At 52.8% G+C, this 16566-nt stretch overlaps 5 protein-coding genes across 5 annotated transcripts; 3 read left to right on the top strand and 2 right to left on the bottom strand.

The window, feature by feature from the left end:
- Window positions 1-1003: 1003 nt before the first annotated feature.
- PG985_013146 (cytochrome P450) lies at window positions 1004-3053 on the top strand (the record flags this gene model as incomplete). Its single annotated transcript, XM_066832912.1, has 6 exons — window positions 1004-1222; window positions 1296-1559; window positions 1624-2241; window positions 2333-2387; window positions 2450-2608; window positions 2677-3053. The coding sequence occupies 6 exons, from the start codon at window positions 1004-1006 to the stop codon at window positions 3051-3053; spliced, it is 1692 nt and encodes a 563-aa protein (XP_066677652.1).
- Window positions 3054-4058: 1005 nt separating this feature from the next.
- PG985_013145 (uncharacterized protein) lies at window positions 4059-5129 on the bottom strand (the record flags this gene model as incomplete). The annotated part of the gene is made up of 1 exon (XM_066832911.1): window positions 4059-5129. One exon carries the CDS (start codon window positions 5127-5129, stop codon window positions 4059-4061), a length of 1071 nt encoding a protein of 356 aa, XP_066677651.1.
- A 533-nt stretch (window positions 5130-5662) lies between these two features.
- On the top strand, window positions 5663-10681 carry PG985_013144 (uncharacterized protein; the record flags this gene model as incomplete). The annotated part of the gene is made up of 7 exons (XM_066832910.1): window positions 5663-5765; window positions 5825-6212; window positions 6266-6503; window positions 6667-6918; window positions 6971-7205; window positions 7392-7603; window positions 7790-10681. The coding sequence occupies 7 exons, from the start codon at window positions 5663-5665 to the stop codon at window positions 10679-10681; spliced, it is 4320 nt and encodes a 1439-aa protein (XP_066677650.1).
- Window positions 10682-12320: 1639 nt separating this feature from the next.
- Window positions 12321-12617, top strand: PG985_013143 (uncharacterized protein; the record flags this gene model as incomplete). Its single annotated transcript, XM_066832909.1, has 1 exon — window positions 12321-12617. The coding sequence occupies one exon, from the start codon at window positions 12321-12323 to the stop codon at window positions 12615-12617; it is 297 nt and encodes a 98-aa protein (XP_066677649.1).
- A 194-nt stretch (window positions 12618-12811) lies between these two features.
- Window positions 12812-15264, bottom strand: PG985_013142 (uncharacterized protein; the record flags this gene model as incomplete). The annotated part of the gene is made up of 2 exons (XM_066832908.1): window positions 12812-14110; window positions 14173-15264. 2 exons carry the CDS (start codon window positions 15262-15264, stop codon window positions 12812-12814), a joined length of 2391 nt encoding a protein of 796 aa, XP_066677648.1.
- Between the last annotated feature and the right edge of the window lie 1302 nt (window positions 15265-16566).

Here is a 16566-nt window from a genome sequence, read left to right as displayed (position 1 = left end):
TGGTGTTGCTGAGTGCGTTTGCAGGTGGCGAAGCAGTCAAAATAATACCCATTCACTCGGGTCAATGATTACTGATATATTCCCATCCGTTCGGCATCCAGCTCGGTTGTTTATCATGGGCGCAAGAGGGTGCGCATGCCGCGACCCGGCCGCAAGGGTCGCTAGGGTGGCCGTCCGGGTTGGCGCCTCAATACCCATGCTACGGGCAGCTAACCCGGTACTAGAGACGCGGCCCGCGGGTAGGGCCAGGTAGTCCAAACTAGCCTCTGGACTAACAACGCTAGCAGGCAAAGCCGTCGGCGTCTAGATCGCTTGAAGCTCGTCTCTAGGCACGACTTGACCAGGTCACTGGCATATGTGGACGGCAGGAGTCCTGCCTAAGCCCAGGAGGACGACTTAGAGCCGGCACATGCTTTCCCATACTAGTGGAAATGTCTTGATAGATATGAGCTACGCAGGCTACTGGTGCTTTCGCTTTTTACCGGTGGCTCGATGTAGCATGCGGGGAACCCTACCATTTCGTGTAACACCCATCTTCATTGTGAGTCCTTTTCCTGCTGCGGTGATCTGCTACGGGCCGGGGAAAAGAAAATGAATTCCGAGCCCTTTCTACGTTCCTCTTCCTGGTTACCAGCGGGACTTGATCATGATTGCAGATCATGAGCTGGCGACAGCTGATATACGATTGTGCTTGAGGAACCGTCTGGTTGGGTATGTCGTATTCGGCAACCAGTCAGCGAACATCTCAGGTCACCCGTGCCAGTTGTCCTGCAGGATGCTTACTGTATGGCGCTATACTGCGAAGCAATCAAAGGCAAGAAGGCCCGACGTGCCACAGCTGGGCATGGGACTGAGCAAACTATTAAAAGTATCATAGCCTGTAAATGGAGCGATGACGCTTACCACTGAGTTTTCGACTTGACACTGTTGCAATACTGCCACACCACCAATAAGACGGTCGTCGCCTGATATCTTCATTCAAAGTACATGTGAAATAAATCTAATGGATCTGTTACTCTGCGGTTCAATCGCTCTCTTGGAGACGCTTTGCCTGAAAGCAGCGGTGGTGCCAGACGTGACCTCCTCGCGCGACGACGAGCCAGGGCATGGCTTTCAGCGACTACTTCTCCTAATGTCCATGCAATATATGGCGCTCAAGATCTACCGCATCTTCATTTACCCGCACTGTTTTTCGCCGCTCCGCCATCTTCCTGGCCCCCGTGTAAGCCAAACGCTCTGCCAGGTGTCTGTCTGTCCACCTCTGACTGACTTGATGTGTCATTCATCCCATGCAGGACGGTCATTTCTTCCTGGGCCAGACGATCAATATGTTCAGGCAGGAGTATCCATTTTCAATCTACGTGCAATGGGTCCGCCAGTTCCCGGGCACCCCTGTCATCCGCTACCTCAGCTTCGCCAACGCCGAGGTGCTGGTGCCCCTGACCCCGGACGCCCTCAAGGAGGTGCAGCAGACCAAGTGCTACGAATTCAACAGATCTCGTTTCTGGCTTCGGATGGTGGTCGAGTTTGCCGGATGGGGCATCATCACATTTGACGGAGTAAGTCACCTCGAATATGCGTGCCAATTGAGCAGAGCATGCAATGAACATCAAAACCTGTTAGGATGCGCACAAGGCTTCTCGCAAAATGCTGTCCACGGCATTTTCGCCGGCCAACGTCCGAAGAACCGAACCCATTTTCAGAAACAAAGCCTCCGAGATCACCAAGACTCTGAGCCGGATCCTATCAGCCACCGCCCGCGACGGCACCGACGACGACGACACGGCCGTCGTGGATGCTATTGACATCATGTCCAAGGCGACGCTGGATATCATGGGCGTGGCGAGCCTGGGAGTGGACCTATCGAGCCTCCGAGAAGAAAGGGGAGATGGGGACAAACCTTCGAAAGCCCCAGGCCATTATGACTTTCGACGCGCCTATGACACCATCTTCGCGGGATCGGCGTTTGGTAAAGCCCTGACGTTCGCCAACTCGCTGTTTCCGTTTCCGGTGGTGCGCTGGCTGCCGCTGGCGGAGAACCGCCGGGCCCTCTTTGCGGCGTCTTGGATCCGCCAAACCCTTACCCGGCTAGTCCGACAGCGCTACCGACAGATACATGATGCTATGACGAGGGGAACGTATGTCGACAATACGTCCCGCGATCTGCTCACCTTCATCGTCGAGGAGAGCGGACCCGGCGATGCTGCCGAGGGGATTCCGGAAGACGAGGTGGTGGGTCACGTAAGCTGTTGTCATCCGATGGGCCTCCTTCTGGTAGACGTAGGATTTATATGTTTTGCTGACTTGACTGCTTCGGTGTCTATTTGATTAGATGATCCATTTCATGACGGCTGGCCACGAAACGTCAGGATCCGTGCTAAGTTGGAGTAAGTAACGGGTTCGGGACTGCACCTTGTCTCCATGTACATGATATACTAAAGACAGCCAGGCATCTACGTCATGGCGACCAAGCCATCCATACAAGAGACACTCCACGAGGAAATCAGTACCGTTACGACCAAGGGGGCGAACCCGGCTTTTTCCAACATAGATCGTCTGTCGTATCTGGAGAACTTCGTCAAGGAGGTGATGCGGATATATAGCCCGGGTAAGCTCTTCCATCTACGAACAAGGAACATGCCATTAGCTGACCATCAACCATGATCCTAATCCCAGCCGCGACCACGCACCGCGAAGCCGCCATAGACCTGACTCTCCAGGGCGTCGCCGTGCCCAAGGGGACCACCCTCGACCTCATCCCCGCCGTCACCATGCAGAGCCCCGCCGTCTGGGGCGACGACGTCGACCAGTTCGACCCAACGCGCTGGGAGCGGCTGACGGACGAGCAAGCCTCGCCCTACGTCTTCTCGGCCTTCTCCAACGGGCCGCGCATCTGCCTCGGCAAGGCCTTTGCGCTAATGGAAATCAAGATCATCCTGGTGGAGCTGGTGAGCCGGTTCCGCTTTCTGCGGGTCGAGAGGCCGTTCAGGGTCGAGGTGCCGGGGTTGTCGACTCGGCCGCAGCGAATGGAGATCCGGTTCGAGGCACGGTGAAAAGGGGTCGATCTTTTTGGTCCATTTCAATCTTTGCCCAGCTACGAGGGTTTTCGTTCTAATTTCTGACTGGGTCTGATCTACATTTCCACTACCGTAACGATTGCAAAAATGACGAGGCTCCCTATCCTAGTCCTCATGGTGGTGTTAACAGGATCATTGTGCGAGTGGCCCCGTTTCCATCGCGATCTGCCAGTTTCCATCCCAAGGCACACATCTATCCACAAACAGGAACCTCTACCTCACATTGGTGTTAAAAAGAAAGGCTGGCTAGGATGAAGCTAGCAAACAGTTCATATGTAGGGTGAGGAGTAGGACAAAAGAAACCCAGTATCTTATGAGAAATCCATGCTCTTAACGTAAGACAGCGACTTGAATCAGGAACACTGGCCGGCTGGCCAAGCTGATGGTAGTCCGCCAGGGAACTTGACAATCCACCAGACGAGAATTGTCTCCATATTGCTTAGGATCAGGGGTAATAGGCCATGACATTGGTCACAACGCAGGCTCGGCGGTTTGTCTAGTATACTGAGAGACACATCATTACACTAGAATCCTTGAAAGTTTGTCACGGTATAAATCGTTTTGGACTTTTGAAGGATTGGATCGTGAGATCAGGAGTACTGCATAATATAAGACGGTCTTGCACTGAGGGCTGGTCCAACCAGCTTTTTGTAGCCTAACTAATGCATCCCCAATGCCTCCCCAATTATGGCAAACCTCTGCTGGGTACAGTGGTCAAGTAAAACAGTGACGGGGCCTCAAAGCACCCAAATTTGGGGGGCTTGCTATACTAATGTTTGGTAAAACCTTCCACTGATATACGCATTCCAAATCCCTAGACTACTGCTGTTGCTTTTTTTTGTTTTCCTGTAAACCTCCTGTTGTGCTCTATTGTGCGCTAAGCGTATACCAAATCTAGATCAGGGCCCTACTTGGTAGAAGGGGGGCCGTTTCCAACGTATTGCAGTCACATCCTAGTCTTCCGATCCACTTGCTAATCTATTAGCAACCCCGGGTCTCTTTAATAACTGACATGGTACTTCGTGCGAGATGGATGGAAGATGTCAAGAGTATGACAGCCGACGCGGTGATCGGACCCAGGATGGAGAACAGCGTAAACCCGTACGCTGCGCGATGAAAGCTAAGATTGTCACGCAGGTCGATCGTCCCCAATCCCACCTGCAATGCCGTCAGCGCCAACGCCATGTAGACGGTGGCGACTGTGACCCAGGCAATATTGTCGCGGAGAAAGGCCCGGTAGTTGATCCAATGATCTTGGTACGGGTGCCACTTCCGGAACAAGTACACCAAGTTGAGCCGGTTCAAACGCAGTTCCCCATGCAAGAAGCGAGGGTTTACTGATGTATTACTGTGGTTCTTGAGAATCTGGCGAGCCACTTCCCTCCATCGACGCCATTGAGTTGGTAAGCCCTCACTGTCTCGACGTGGAATCACACCAGCCTCGACTGCCAGTGCGAAATCGGTCTCGGTGGTAATCATACAGGCGTAACTAAAAACAAACCCCAGAGCGACTTTTCGGTTTTGCAATCGCATGCAATCTCTCCGCTTCGGATTGACTGTGCGGCTGTAGTCTGGCATATGCTCAGGTTGCCCCTGTGTCGAGCAATGGCAAGCGTCTCCGCAGACCAAGTAGGACTCCCAGAGCTTCGGGCTGAGCAGGTATCGTGGCAACGGCTTCAAGTAGATGATATGACTCTCCCACACCAGGTGCATATCCATTTGCTCGGTGACAACAATATTCAGCTCCCTGATGCGGTACTGATGCAGGGGGCGTGCCGGACACGGGCGCCCAACGAACCAGAGGTCGGAGTGAATACAGTTCAGCCGAGCGAGAGAGAGGTTTTCAGATATGATTTCATCCACGCTTCCATCGGGATTTGGGTTGTGGTTACGATCTGGCCGTTGGTACGTGGGCAGATCGGACTCAACCTCCAGCTCGCATTCAAGAGTAGAGCTAGCTGATTGGCGTTCCATAGATAGTGGAATTTGAAGACAGGACGCCATGAGCTGGGTGGTAAATGGACATTTTTGGCCATTCTGCATAGAATCCATTGAGAGTATGCACATATGCTTCGGAAATTACCATGGACAATTGGAGCACGGCAATAGAATACTCCCTGGCAACATGTACAATAAAAGTTGCCGGGAACACCCCACCCTAAAAATGTCCGCTGAGGTTTCAACTTAAGTAACATAAAGTAGGCTGTATGGACGTATCCGAGTAGAAATACAGTACACAACTGAACTACTTACACAGTATGACTGGTCTAGTGTGCCTTGCCATGCAAGCTTACTGCTCTGGGGCGTAAAGCCACTGCGTAACGAGGCAATCGAACCAATTACGCAGTGGCTTTTAGCGCCGGGCGTTCAATCGTCTGCAACTTGCAGCCAGGCTCTGCCCGACGCCTTCCTGGGCATTCTAGCTCTGATTCATTGTCTGCCGGTGTCCCCCAGGTCTAGCGCATGTTCTTAAGAGTCGTTCCAGCTCGTCTGATCAAGCTAGAAATTTGCTTGTTCATCCTCTCATCATAAACTTTTGCAATTGCTCTGCATCCATGGTTATCCTTTGATCGGAGTCTTAGACAATGGACCAAGTTTACCCTGAGGCCGGAATCCTCGATCCCGAACTCCCTTCTTTGGTTCAGGACACCAGTGTTGCAACCGGCGATACCACCCAGCAGGGACGGAGTACGTTATAACTACACGTCGCGAACAGACCTAATTATTTGTTGACCTTTTCTCATCAGCTTCCTCGGCCTTACAAGTAACAGCCCCAGAAGTCATGGAACCGGGCAAACACAATAGTGAGAAGAGCCCGCCAGACTTTTGGGTCATGCGCGCCCAGAATGTGAATAGCAACATAGACCTCGAACTGGACGATATCATTTGGATCATCCTTAAAGAGATATGCAAACTAGATGACGATGCCCCAAAGCCCAGTATTAAACAAGATGGATGCCTGTCGGACAAAGCATTGGTCATATTCAATCATTCGATCCCACCAAAGGTCCGCGAGTTGTCCAACGCCAAAGATGTGCTTTGGGAAACTAAAGACGGCGAGATGGGAATGGACGTGGACTGTCGGTTCCTGGGCTTCACGGTGCTCTATACGCCCAAAGAAGACCCCAAAGTCGAGTGAGTATGACCCGGTTTCGAATGCGGCGCTTCGTCCACTTACAAGATCGCAGCATCATTGCATTACATGGTGCCAACGGGCATCCATTCGGAAGCTGGAAAAGCAGATCAAGAACTGGTCACGGGCTCACGAAGATGTGGCTGCTGGACTTCCTCCAGCTGGATATCCCAAACGCTCGTGTGATCACATACGGGTACAACTTTGACTTCAATCCCAACAACGACTCTGAGGCACACGACTACTGTACAAGTTTCCTCAACGATCTTGTTCACATTCGGTCACAGGACGAGGTAATATCACTGTTGCATCTAGGGACATTCTTCGCTCTAACTCCTGCGTGTAGAAAAGACCAATCATATTCATTTGCCACAGCTTTGGTGGGCTGGTGGCAGCAATGGCATGTTCATCGTCTTCCTGGTCATGGGGGTCACAGAGTAGCTAAACATTCAATAGGCATTCAACCAAGATGACACAGTCCGCCGCTGCACCAAGAGCTTTCTGTTTTTTGGGTTGCCCTACAGAAGGTACCAGGGACCCGACTTTAATCTCATACCAGGCCTTATGGAGGGCGGTAGAGGTCCAATTTTGACACGCCTTGAAGATGGAGTGAACCGGGAAATGAGAGGCTTCGTGGACAAGATAGCTGTTGGTGAGAAAAAGATCGTAACATACTACGAACGAGAGCGCACTCCGCAGCTCGTATGGGTAAGGATGTTTCCAAAATGCATAACGAGGACCTTAACTTAACGCATAATAGGATAAAAACGCCCAGAGAGCTTCTGCCTCTGGAAAACCCATAAGCCGGGTGGACCCCAATGACGCCGTTTTTGGGCTTCAGAAGAGCATCGAGAAGACGGTACCTGTGAACGAAGACCATTCCAACATGGTCAAATTCAATTCGAGGTCAAACGAAACATACAAAGATGTGTGTTCGGCCTTGAAAGAGCACATCAAAGAGTTGCCGGAGAGTTCGGCGGATTTGAACAGTCTTGGTAAAGATCAAGGATGGATTGTACCGAGGCGATAAAGGCTAATGCATCGTCTAGAGAGACAGATCAACAAGATGAATCTATTGAAAGTTCCTAGCAATCCATATGTTGATGTAAAGGCAAGAGGTGTGTGGCACAGTCGTGTAAACGACCATTGTCGTGTATTGCTCACGATCGAATTGATACCAGGAGCCCCAGGGTACAACCAGATATACTTCACGATCAACGATACGATGTCTCGACTTTTCAGAGGGCGTGAAGAAATACTCGACGACATGAAATACAACCTTCTCGACAACCCTGCCCCTGCCTCTTGCACACTTTATGTATTACACGGCCAGCCGGGCATTGGCAAGTCCGCAATTGTTGACAACTACTTTATACAGCACAAGGAACGGCAAGTACAGTCCCGTGCATATTCGAATACTGTCGATTAATAATATTGTAGTTACCACGTGGCATGGAAGGTAGATGCCCAGAGTCTCGAGTCTATATGGCTCGGGCTTTGCCGGCTATTTGAGGAAATAGACGGGGTCCATTGCGGTGGCCGCAACCAAAATATTCTTCTCCTTAACTCATCGCGTCAGCAAAAGCTAGCACAAGAGGTCTTGAATTGGCTTAGCCGAGCACCATGCCATTGGCTGCTGGTATTTGAGAATGCCGATGACCATTCCATCGCTCTGGAGGATTTCTTTCCCGATTCGACCTATGGCTCTATCATTGTTACTTCGCGCTACTCTCAAGTACTGAGAAAGAGGCGCGGTCGCCTTTGGAGAAAGGTAGAGAGACTGGATGAAACATCATCTGCGCTACTTCTGAAGGACGTCATCAACGAGCCAGAAAGGTGCGAGCAAGTTGATCAAACGATTTTCGAAACAGTCGTCACCAGGCTTGGGAACCACCCCCTCGCAATCGTTTTGGCGGGAGCTGTCATCTCTGGCCATGAAAAGGTCGCTATCAAACCGATACAAGGACTTCTGGAAGACTTTGTCAAAGATATTGACTCGGAGTCCCGTAGTTCCCAGGAAGTCTTGAATCATATCTGGAAACCGTTCCAGCTGCTCATTCGACGATTGGAAACCCATTTGCAGGCCAATGAAAGAATGGGTATCTCAGAGGGTATCATGGATCTGCTGCACCTCTTCTCTTATCTGTCCGGCGCCGATATTAACTTTGATATTGTCGAGACAGTTATCAAGACGGGTGAACTGCCCAACTCAGTAGCACCCAGCAGTGTACTCAGCTCAAGGCTAGGCACATCTCGCATTCGGGAAAAACTACTACTTCGGTCCCTGAGAACAGAAGGACAGCCGTCAATTTCTGCCGCCAAGGATCGTCTGGAAATCGCGTTGTCGCTTCTTGCGAACTGGTCGTTTGTGACGATAACATCGGAATCCCCATTGTCAATCTCGATGCACGGTTTGATCCAGGGCTGCGTACGACATCGCTGGGCTCAGAGACAGGACAACGGTCACCTTATTGCCGCTTTTACGATCTGCTCAGCCATTATCATCAAACCTGACCCGAAATTTCGCGCATTCCATCGCACACTGCTGCCACACATTGAGGGGTACCAAAAGTCACTTTTGAAAGAAGCCAAGGAGTTGGTGAAGGCATTTGATGAATTCGAGTCGCTGGGGCCTGAGATGGCACTGCGTGTCTCAATGGCGTACTATGAGGCAGGCCAGGTCGCCGTCGCGCTTGAACAGCAACGTTGCGTTGTGGAGTTATTGCAGGCAGCGACAGGTACAAGGAAAGGTATGCTCCTTACCGCACAGATGTTACTTGCCACAAGTCTACACGATCTGAACGGTCCTGGGCAAAGACGAGAAGCCTTGGAGATCCGCAAGAAGGCTGCCGATAGCGGGCCAGCAAATAAGCTGTCTGATGCGACAGGTGCCAATGTTCTATCAGATCTCGCCGATAGCCTCGACCGCTTACGACGTACGCACTCCGAAGCTTGTGAGCTTCGCATAAGGATCTTGGAGTTCTGGAACAGAACGCAACCAGATTCTAGTCAAGCAATCGAAGCCAAGCGCCGCCTCGCAAGAAGCCTCTTCAGGTCTGGACAAAAGAATCAAGCGCTTCTCTTGAGGAGGGAAATATGTGGGCGTTTCCTTGACGACCGAGGCGTTCCCACAGTTTCAGAAACAGCCCTCGATGAATTTGCGCTCGGTGACTTGAGAGATCTGGCCCAGAGCGAGGATGATAAAGGCTATTTTGTCAAAGCATTTGAGCTGCGGAAAACTGTCAAGGAAGGCTATGAGAAGGATTTGGGACCCGCCCATCTTGACACATTGTTGGCAAGATCCGAATTAGCCGCCAGCTACATGAGATTTGACCTATACGAGGAGGCTATCGACCAGCGCTTATCGGTCTTCCGGTCACTGTGGGAAGCCGAGAAAAGCCCTCTTGCTGTCACAAGTGGTAGCATCCACCCAAGAACCATCAAGGCCTATATAGACCTTGCCCATGCGTGGAAACGTAGACGTCACTTTGAAAAAGCATCGAACATGGAGAAAGAGGCACTAGCTGCCTTTGAGAAACTGCCAGAGGGAGAGAAGGAGGACTGTTTTGAGCAGATTCAAGACTGCAGAATACGCCTCGCGCAGACCACAGCACGAATAGTGGCCAGCCAAATAGGCAAGCAAATTGCCAACAACACCTACTGCGCCGGTCTGAAGCTTTGGGAAGACATACGCACAGGGTTAAAGAAGCAGGCGCATGCGGATGAAATCGATTTATTCATGATACGGAACGGCTTGGCCGATTTACACACGAGTTTCGGCAAATTGCGTGATGCATATCAGAAGAGGAAGGATCTACTCCAGGAAATGAGAGATGTTCAGGACAAGCCACCAAGCGAGCTCAATTTACGAATTTATTACACAGTGTTGAAGGGTCACGCCGGTGACTGCGACAGACTTGCCAAACAAACCGAGAAGCCCGACATACAAAACTTGAACTTTGCGACTGCCGCAGATCTCACGGATTCAGATGACGATGACATCAGGAGTACCGTCTCGTCTCTTTCGGAATCGGAATGTTCAACTGTTTCAACAGGCACAGACTCTTTTGGATACACTAGCGAAGTGGCACAGCTTCATGAGGCGTACGTCAGCGAAGCTTTGGCAGCCTGGGAGGACCTGTACAAGGTAGCATTGCAGATTGATGGCGATGAGGTGGGCCGCGATACTCTTGATGCCATGCGATATTATGCGGACAGCCTGGAGCAAAACGGAACCCGATTGGACAAAGCCCTTGCGCTTAACGAAAAGGCTATTAACATAATGAAAGAACCAGGTCGGTACGGTGAGACTCACGCAGTCGTGATGGGAAGAGAAGAGGCTATCAAGTACTTGAAGGGTCAGGTTCGCACAGGCGAATGGGTCGAAAACACCCCAGACTACGATGGAGCTACTGTGTCCGAGGGTCAATCTGGAGTTTCGCCTGTGGCAGAGGTAGTTGTCTCCAGATAGGCAATAAGGAGACACAAGCAGACCACTGACAACACTGGTGGCAGTGTCTAAACAGTGTCACGAAGTTGGTTGTATTTGGACCATAGAGCATAATATGTGTATGATTTCATTTTTTAATGTATAGGCCGACTTCCTCCATTATCGTCCACCCTTCCTGAGTTTGTCACGTAGATTTCAGTTCCCGTCAGTGGAAGACGATCCGCTTCTGTCAGTGCCGGGGGTCGAATCGGGGTCGTATGCCGTTGTTTGGATTTGCTCCTTGACCAAAGGCTTTTTGCAGATGCACTGTAATTAATAGCAGCATGCTTGATTAGTTTGAAGCTATAGTAACAAGAAGTTGTGCATCTTACACATCTGATTTTACCAATTTTCAAGTGCTTTTTAAAGTTCTTTTTGCACTTTGAGCATTTGTAATGTCGCTTCCAATGGTTTTGGGTGAGAGCTTCGCAGTTTTGATTGATGCATACAGTAATCTCCCGGGTGGTGCCTTCATCATCTGACTCTTCCCTGTGACGGTTGAACATTATAGTGAACTATTGACTGTTGTCTGGTTAGGTCACAAAGTATTGGGTGTCCGTGGAGTTGGGTAGGATGGTGGAAGCATGACAAATGGAAGTCTAGTAATACACAGGGAACACAATGCTGGAAAAGAGCCAGACATTGACCCCGCCCGTATCAGCACCTCCAGGTGTATGTACCTGACACAGCCGCATCTTTCAGCCGGCGTACTGACATGCACGCCACGTAAAGGCCGGGCGATTTGGTCAGTCACACGCCCGAGGCTTGCAGCGCACTAATGCAAGGATCGTACGTGAGGCACCGCGACACAGTCAAGCCGCACGGTATATCACTGAACTGGGCCTTATATCATGTTGTACCAGTACGAATGAAGCCTTGGGCTGGAATGAGCATGTTGGGCCGATGGAAAACAAACCGAGTACGACATGGACATACTTTTACTACAAGGCGACTAGAAGATATATCACGTCCGTGAGATGACATGATTTGATTCTTTTCGAATATGTCCAATTGCTTCTCATGTGTTTCTCCCAATGGGGCTCAGGTGGCCTCGCATGGTTCAAGGCTTTCTTATGGGCTACCCATCCATAGAAATATGCACCTAATGAACGATTCGTACCCCAATTGTTTCCATCATCTGGCACATGCATCAAAGGCTGAGTGACCGGTATATCTCCGAGCGGGTCTGCTTATTGGTTGTGGTATCGAAGCCTTGCATATACGGATATGCAGCCATAAAGAAAGCTGACCCTCCTTGAAGAGCCTGCATATTCATTGGGTTGATTCAGTGAGGCGAAAGGAGTGAGGCCCCATGATCGTGGGTAATAGCAAGTTTCCCGCAGGATCGAGCCTTGGCATTGGCACGGCTGTTAACCAATGAATCGAATGTGGCGGTTGATCCTTCGCCTTGGCCTTTACGTATGCCAGTAACACCACAGTAAGCCCCTCACCAGGGCCAAGCGCATATACCAAATGGATACTGGGATACGTAAGTCAAACACTTTGTCTGTCACTTATTAGGGCAGCCAGCACTTCATGGTTCATATTTTGAAGGGAACCCTACCAGTAGCTGCATCAGAGCGCCGGGCCCAAGATCGCACTCCAGGTACTTTTGGGCCTGATGTCGGCCTGCGGGCTTGGGGCATGGCTCGCTATGCCAAACACCAAACTATCGCCCCACAACCCTGGGAGCATTGCTGGCGTGGCGGCTTTGATAGGCGGCAGTGGCATGTGGAACGACAAGGGAGACACGGGCGACCGGGATGAAATTCCGGTTCTGCCTGATGGTGCCGAGTGGATGGACGACGACGAATTGAAGAAGGCATGGGATGATGAGGGGATTTCGTTCGGATTCGGAGCTCGGACTGACGGGTCGGTTGGCGTCAATGTTGTACGCCGTCAACAGACTGGACATTGAGTAGTTAATCAAGTCTATTCGCGGACGTTGATGGCCGTCATATGGCAATCGATGATTCGAAATGCAGGCAACATGGTGTCAAAATGTAATTATTAGAAAGGCGCCATATTAGATGGACCACTAAGTAATTAATATTATAAAGCTACATGAATGACATGCTGCATATTAAAAGGAAAACAGCATTCTCTAAGAGTTTAGTTTTCGGACACCTGCGGGTTGCCATCTTGGTTGCCGTCCTGGTTGCCGTCTTGGTTGCCGTCCTGGTTGCCATCCTGGTTACCATCTTGGTTGGCATCCGGAACGGGGTCCGGAACCGGAGCGCACTTCTGGGCAAACACGAAGTTGTCCAAGGCCACGCTGGACTGCTTGTTCGACTCGAGCTTGCACAGCAGGGTGGTCTGGGGCCCGGCGGCGGTGTAGTTGCCGACCGTCTGCGTGGTCCACTGGTTGAGCGGCGAGTTGGCCAGGTTGTAGACGAGGGTGGAGGTGCGGCCGGCGCCGCTGAGGGTGCAGGTCAGGGTGGGCGAGGAGGTGATCTTGCCCTGCCGGTTGAGGACGAGGCCGACCTGGGTGGGCATCAGGTCGAAGGCGAAGACGTACTGCGTGCCGGGGTCCGAGGGGATGATCTGGTTGATCAGGACGTCCTGGTAGCCGTCCTTGGTGGTGTAGAGGCGCACGGCCTTGTTGCTGCGGCTGCCCGGCGAGGCGTACGTGAAGTCGCCCCCGTTGGAGTAGTCGTAGCCCCAGGGCTGGCCGTTGCCGAAGTTGTAAAAGTCCTCGAAGCCGGGCTTCTGGACCTGGTTGGGGGCGTCCGGGTAGGGCGAGCAGGTCGAGGTGGCGACGACGGTCGTCGAGGCCGTCGCGTTCACCGTCTGCGTCACGGTGGCGTTGACGGTCTGGGTCACGTGCCGGGTGCTGGTCACGTTGAACTGGGCCGTGACGAAGACGGGCACGTTCTGGGGCACGGTGACGGTGACGGTGGACGTGGCGGTGGCCTGCACGGTGGCGTTCGTGGTGGTCGTGTCGGTGATGGGAACCGCCGTGGTGGTGGTGGTGGTGGTGGAGGTCAGGTCAGTGGTAGTGGTGGCGGTGATGGTGCCGGTGTGAGACGTCGAGGTGGCGTTGACCGTCAGCGTGTCGGTGACGCTGACGGTGGCGAGGTCGGTCTGCGTGGTGGTGGCCTGGTCCGTCTCGGTCGAGGTCACCGTCACGTCGACGACGATGACGGTGGTCGAGATGGTGGTCAGGGTGCTGGTGACCTCGCTCGTCACGTTCGTCGTGGGCCTGGCCGTCGCGGTGACGGTAGTATTCAGGTGCAGCGTCTCGGTGCTCGTGACGGTGGCGGTGGTGATGTTGTTCACGGTCGAGGTGTCGACGACGCCGTAGATGGTGGACACCACGCCGTCGACGACGGTCACGATGTGGGTCTTGATCTCATTCACGTAGACGGTAGAGACGGTAGGCTCGATGTTGGTGGTGTTGGTGACCGTAACCTGTGTGGGTCTGCGTATTAGTGCTGGGCGGTATCTATGACAGATAGGGGAGGTGGACATACCGTGGATGCGGGGGCAGTCACCGTGGTGAAGACCGTCTCGGCAGAGACAGAGGCGGAAGACGACGAAGTCTGCAGCTTCGAGCAGGCGCTGGTGAGCTTGTCGGCGGGGATCGTGGCCAAGGCGGACGGGGTGACAAGGGACGAAACCACGGCCGAAGCAAGGGAGACGGCCACGGAGCGCTTGGCGGGGTAGACGGTCGTAAGAGTCGTGGTGGCCAGGGTAATGGTGGCGGTAGTTTGGGTGGTCCCGACCGTGGTGGTGGTAGTGCCGTCCGTCTGATCGACCGTCCGGACAGTTTCGGTCACGTTGACGGGAACATTGACGAAGTTGGTTTGAGTGGCCGTGTTCGTAGCCGTCTCGTTGACCGTTTGAGTGGATGTGGCCCCAATCACGTTGGTGGAGGTAGACGTCTCCGTGTTGGTGAAGGAAAGAGTCGAGGTCTCGGTGATGGTGTTGGTGACGGTGTCGGTGACGACGACAATCTCCGTGTTGGTCGTGAAGTGGGAATCATGCACGGACACGGTGCTCGTGACCCTGTCAGTCCCGGTCTCGGTGACCGTCACCACGTTGGTGGACGTGTCGGACGTCGTCTGGGAGTCGACACTGGTGACGGTGCTGGAGACGGTCTTGGTAAAGAAGTCGGTCACATAGCTAGTCACGGTGGCAAACTGCGTCGCGAAGACTGCCGTGATCTCCCGCGAGCTCTCCGTCAACGTCTGAGAGACCGTGACCGTCACGGGCGCGCCAGTGACCGTGGTGAAGCCCGTGGTCGTCTCGGTGATGGCGCCGCCGTCGACGCTGGTGGTAATCGTCTCGGTGGTCACCGCCTCGTCCGCCGACAGGGTGCGGCTGATGGTCTCGGTTGCGAGGACAGTGACGGGTGCCCCAGTGGACGTCTCGGTCACGGTGACGACGGCGGGGGACTCGCCGAGGAGGGCGGAGCAGAAGTCCCCGGCATCGGGCAGGTGCTTCAAAACCTCCGTAACGGGATCCTTGGCCTTGCACGATTTGCCCGACGACTGCCGCTTGTGGTGCGAAGGCAACGCAAGCGCGGCACTCGCGGCCAGTGAGAGCAGGAGAACTCCCTGCATCTTTGAAAAAGAGTGACTTGATTAAACAATAACAAAAACGAGTGTGTTAAGGACCGTGGTAGGGAACCGAACGAAAAGTCCTCCTCGAGGACTCGTCCCAAGTCTACACTTTTAAACAATGGTGGTCGTCCAAAGACCATGCAGGGGGGAAATTGAGTTCATTTTCCCCGTTAGGGCTAAGAGATCTAGACGCTCAATACTTTCCTAATCGGGCTCACTTGACAGTTTGCTCCGGCCCTGGAGTCGTGGGGATGAGATCATGGCGCGGGCACAAAATGCTGTCAGGGGAGCATTCGCGCCTGCGCCTCGCTAGCCGCATCTAGCAAGACTGGCGCGACGCTCAGCAACAGCGAATACTAAGCGCTGCCGCTAAACCCAACAGCCAATCAGCACTGCGCAAAGCTCGACTATTGCGCAACCGACTTACAAAGCTAATACCCCTCTCGGCCTAGTGCCTCAGCCGTTCAGCTCTGTCCTGTCCAGAGCCTAGCCCTGCATCGACTATAGTCCAGAACTACAGGTGAAATTCGCGGCCGGTGAGGTTCTAAGACACAACCTAATCGTTTCTAGCCAGGCACGAGACTCAGCTCCGAGATGGACCAGATATTTTGTCAACGACGGCTGAACATAGAGTAGACTGTGCCAAGCCGCCGAGCACACCACCAATCAACTATCAGTGCTGATCACCCACGCTGGCGGCGGTGCGCCAACTGGGTTAGTGGCTCCCGTTCTTCTCATGGTAGATCGACCTGACCCGACACACACGAATTGAACTCGGTGCTTCTACCAAGCCGATATAAGCCCAGGATTGGTTGTACCTGTGGAATCAATGCGTTGCTGCGTAAATACCCGTCGGGGCTGATACTGGGGAAGTGGGTATCACCCATCAGTGGGGGGGGGGCCGAATAGAAGAATGATGGTAAGCTAAGACAGCGATGCATATGCTTCGACTTTCCACAGAACTGGAGCATGTGAATCGGCCAACGAGCGGAGCCCTGCATCTATTTTCTAACAAGACGAGGCGCTGGACAACTGCGGGTGACTGCCACGGGCTCGGCTATCTGGTCAAATAGGGGTACGGGGGTCGACGCACATGTACCTATCTGGTAGGGAAACAGAAGGCTTTGGCGTATCTGCTGGTTCATTGACTGCCGCGCATACAACTAAGAGGAACAGGGAATTCGCTGATTTCATATGCCGAATGCTCCATATCAACGCCATATGGTGACTTTGTCTACCGCTGCCCCTCGCGTCAACCCTGGGCTTCGAGCAGGGCTCCAGCGCATGTCATCAAATCCAGTT

The sequence above is a fragment of the Apiospora marii genome, assembly GCF_038362585.1.
Source record: "Apiospora marii strain CBS 49790 chromosome Unknown utg000011l_segment0_segment0, whole genome shotgun sequence".
In the NCBI taxonomy this organism is placed as follows: Eukaryota; Fungi; Ascomycota; class Sordariomycetes; order Amphisphaeriales; family Apiosporaceae; genus Apiospora; species Apiospora marii.
The sequence above is the reverse complement of the archived record's forward strand: the minus strand, read 5'-3'. Positions and strand labels throughout refer to the sequence as shown.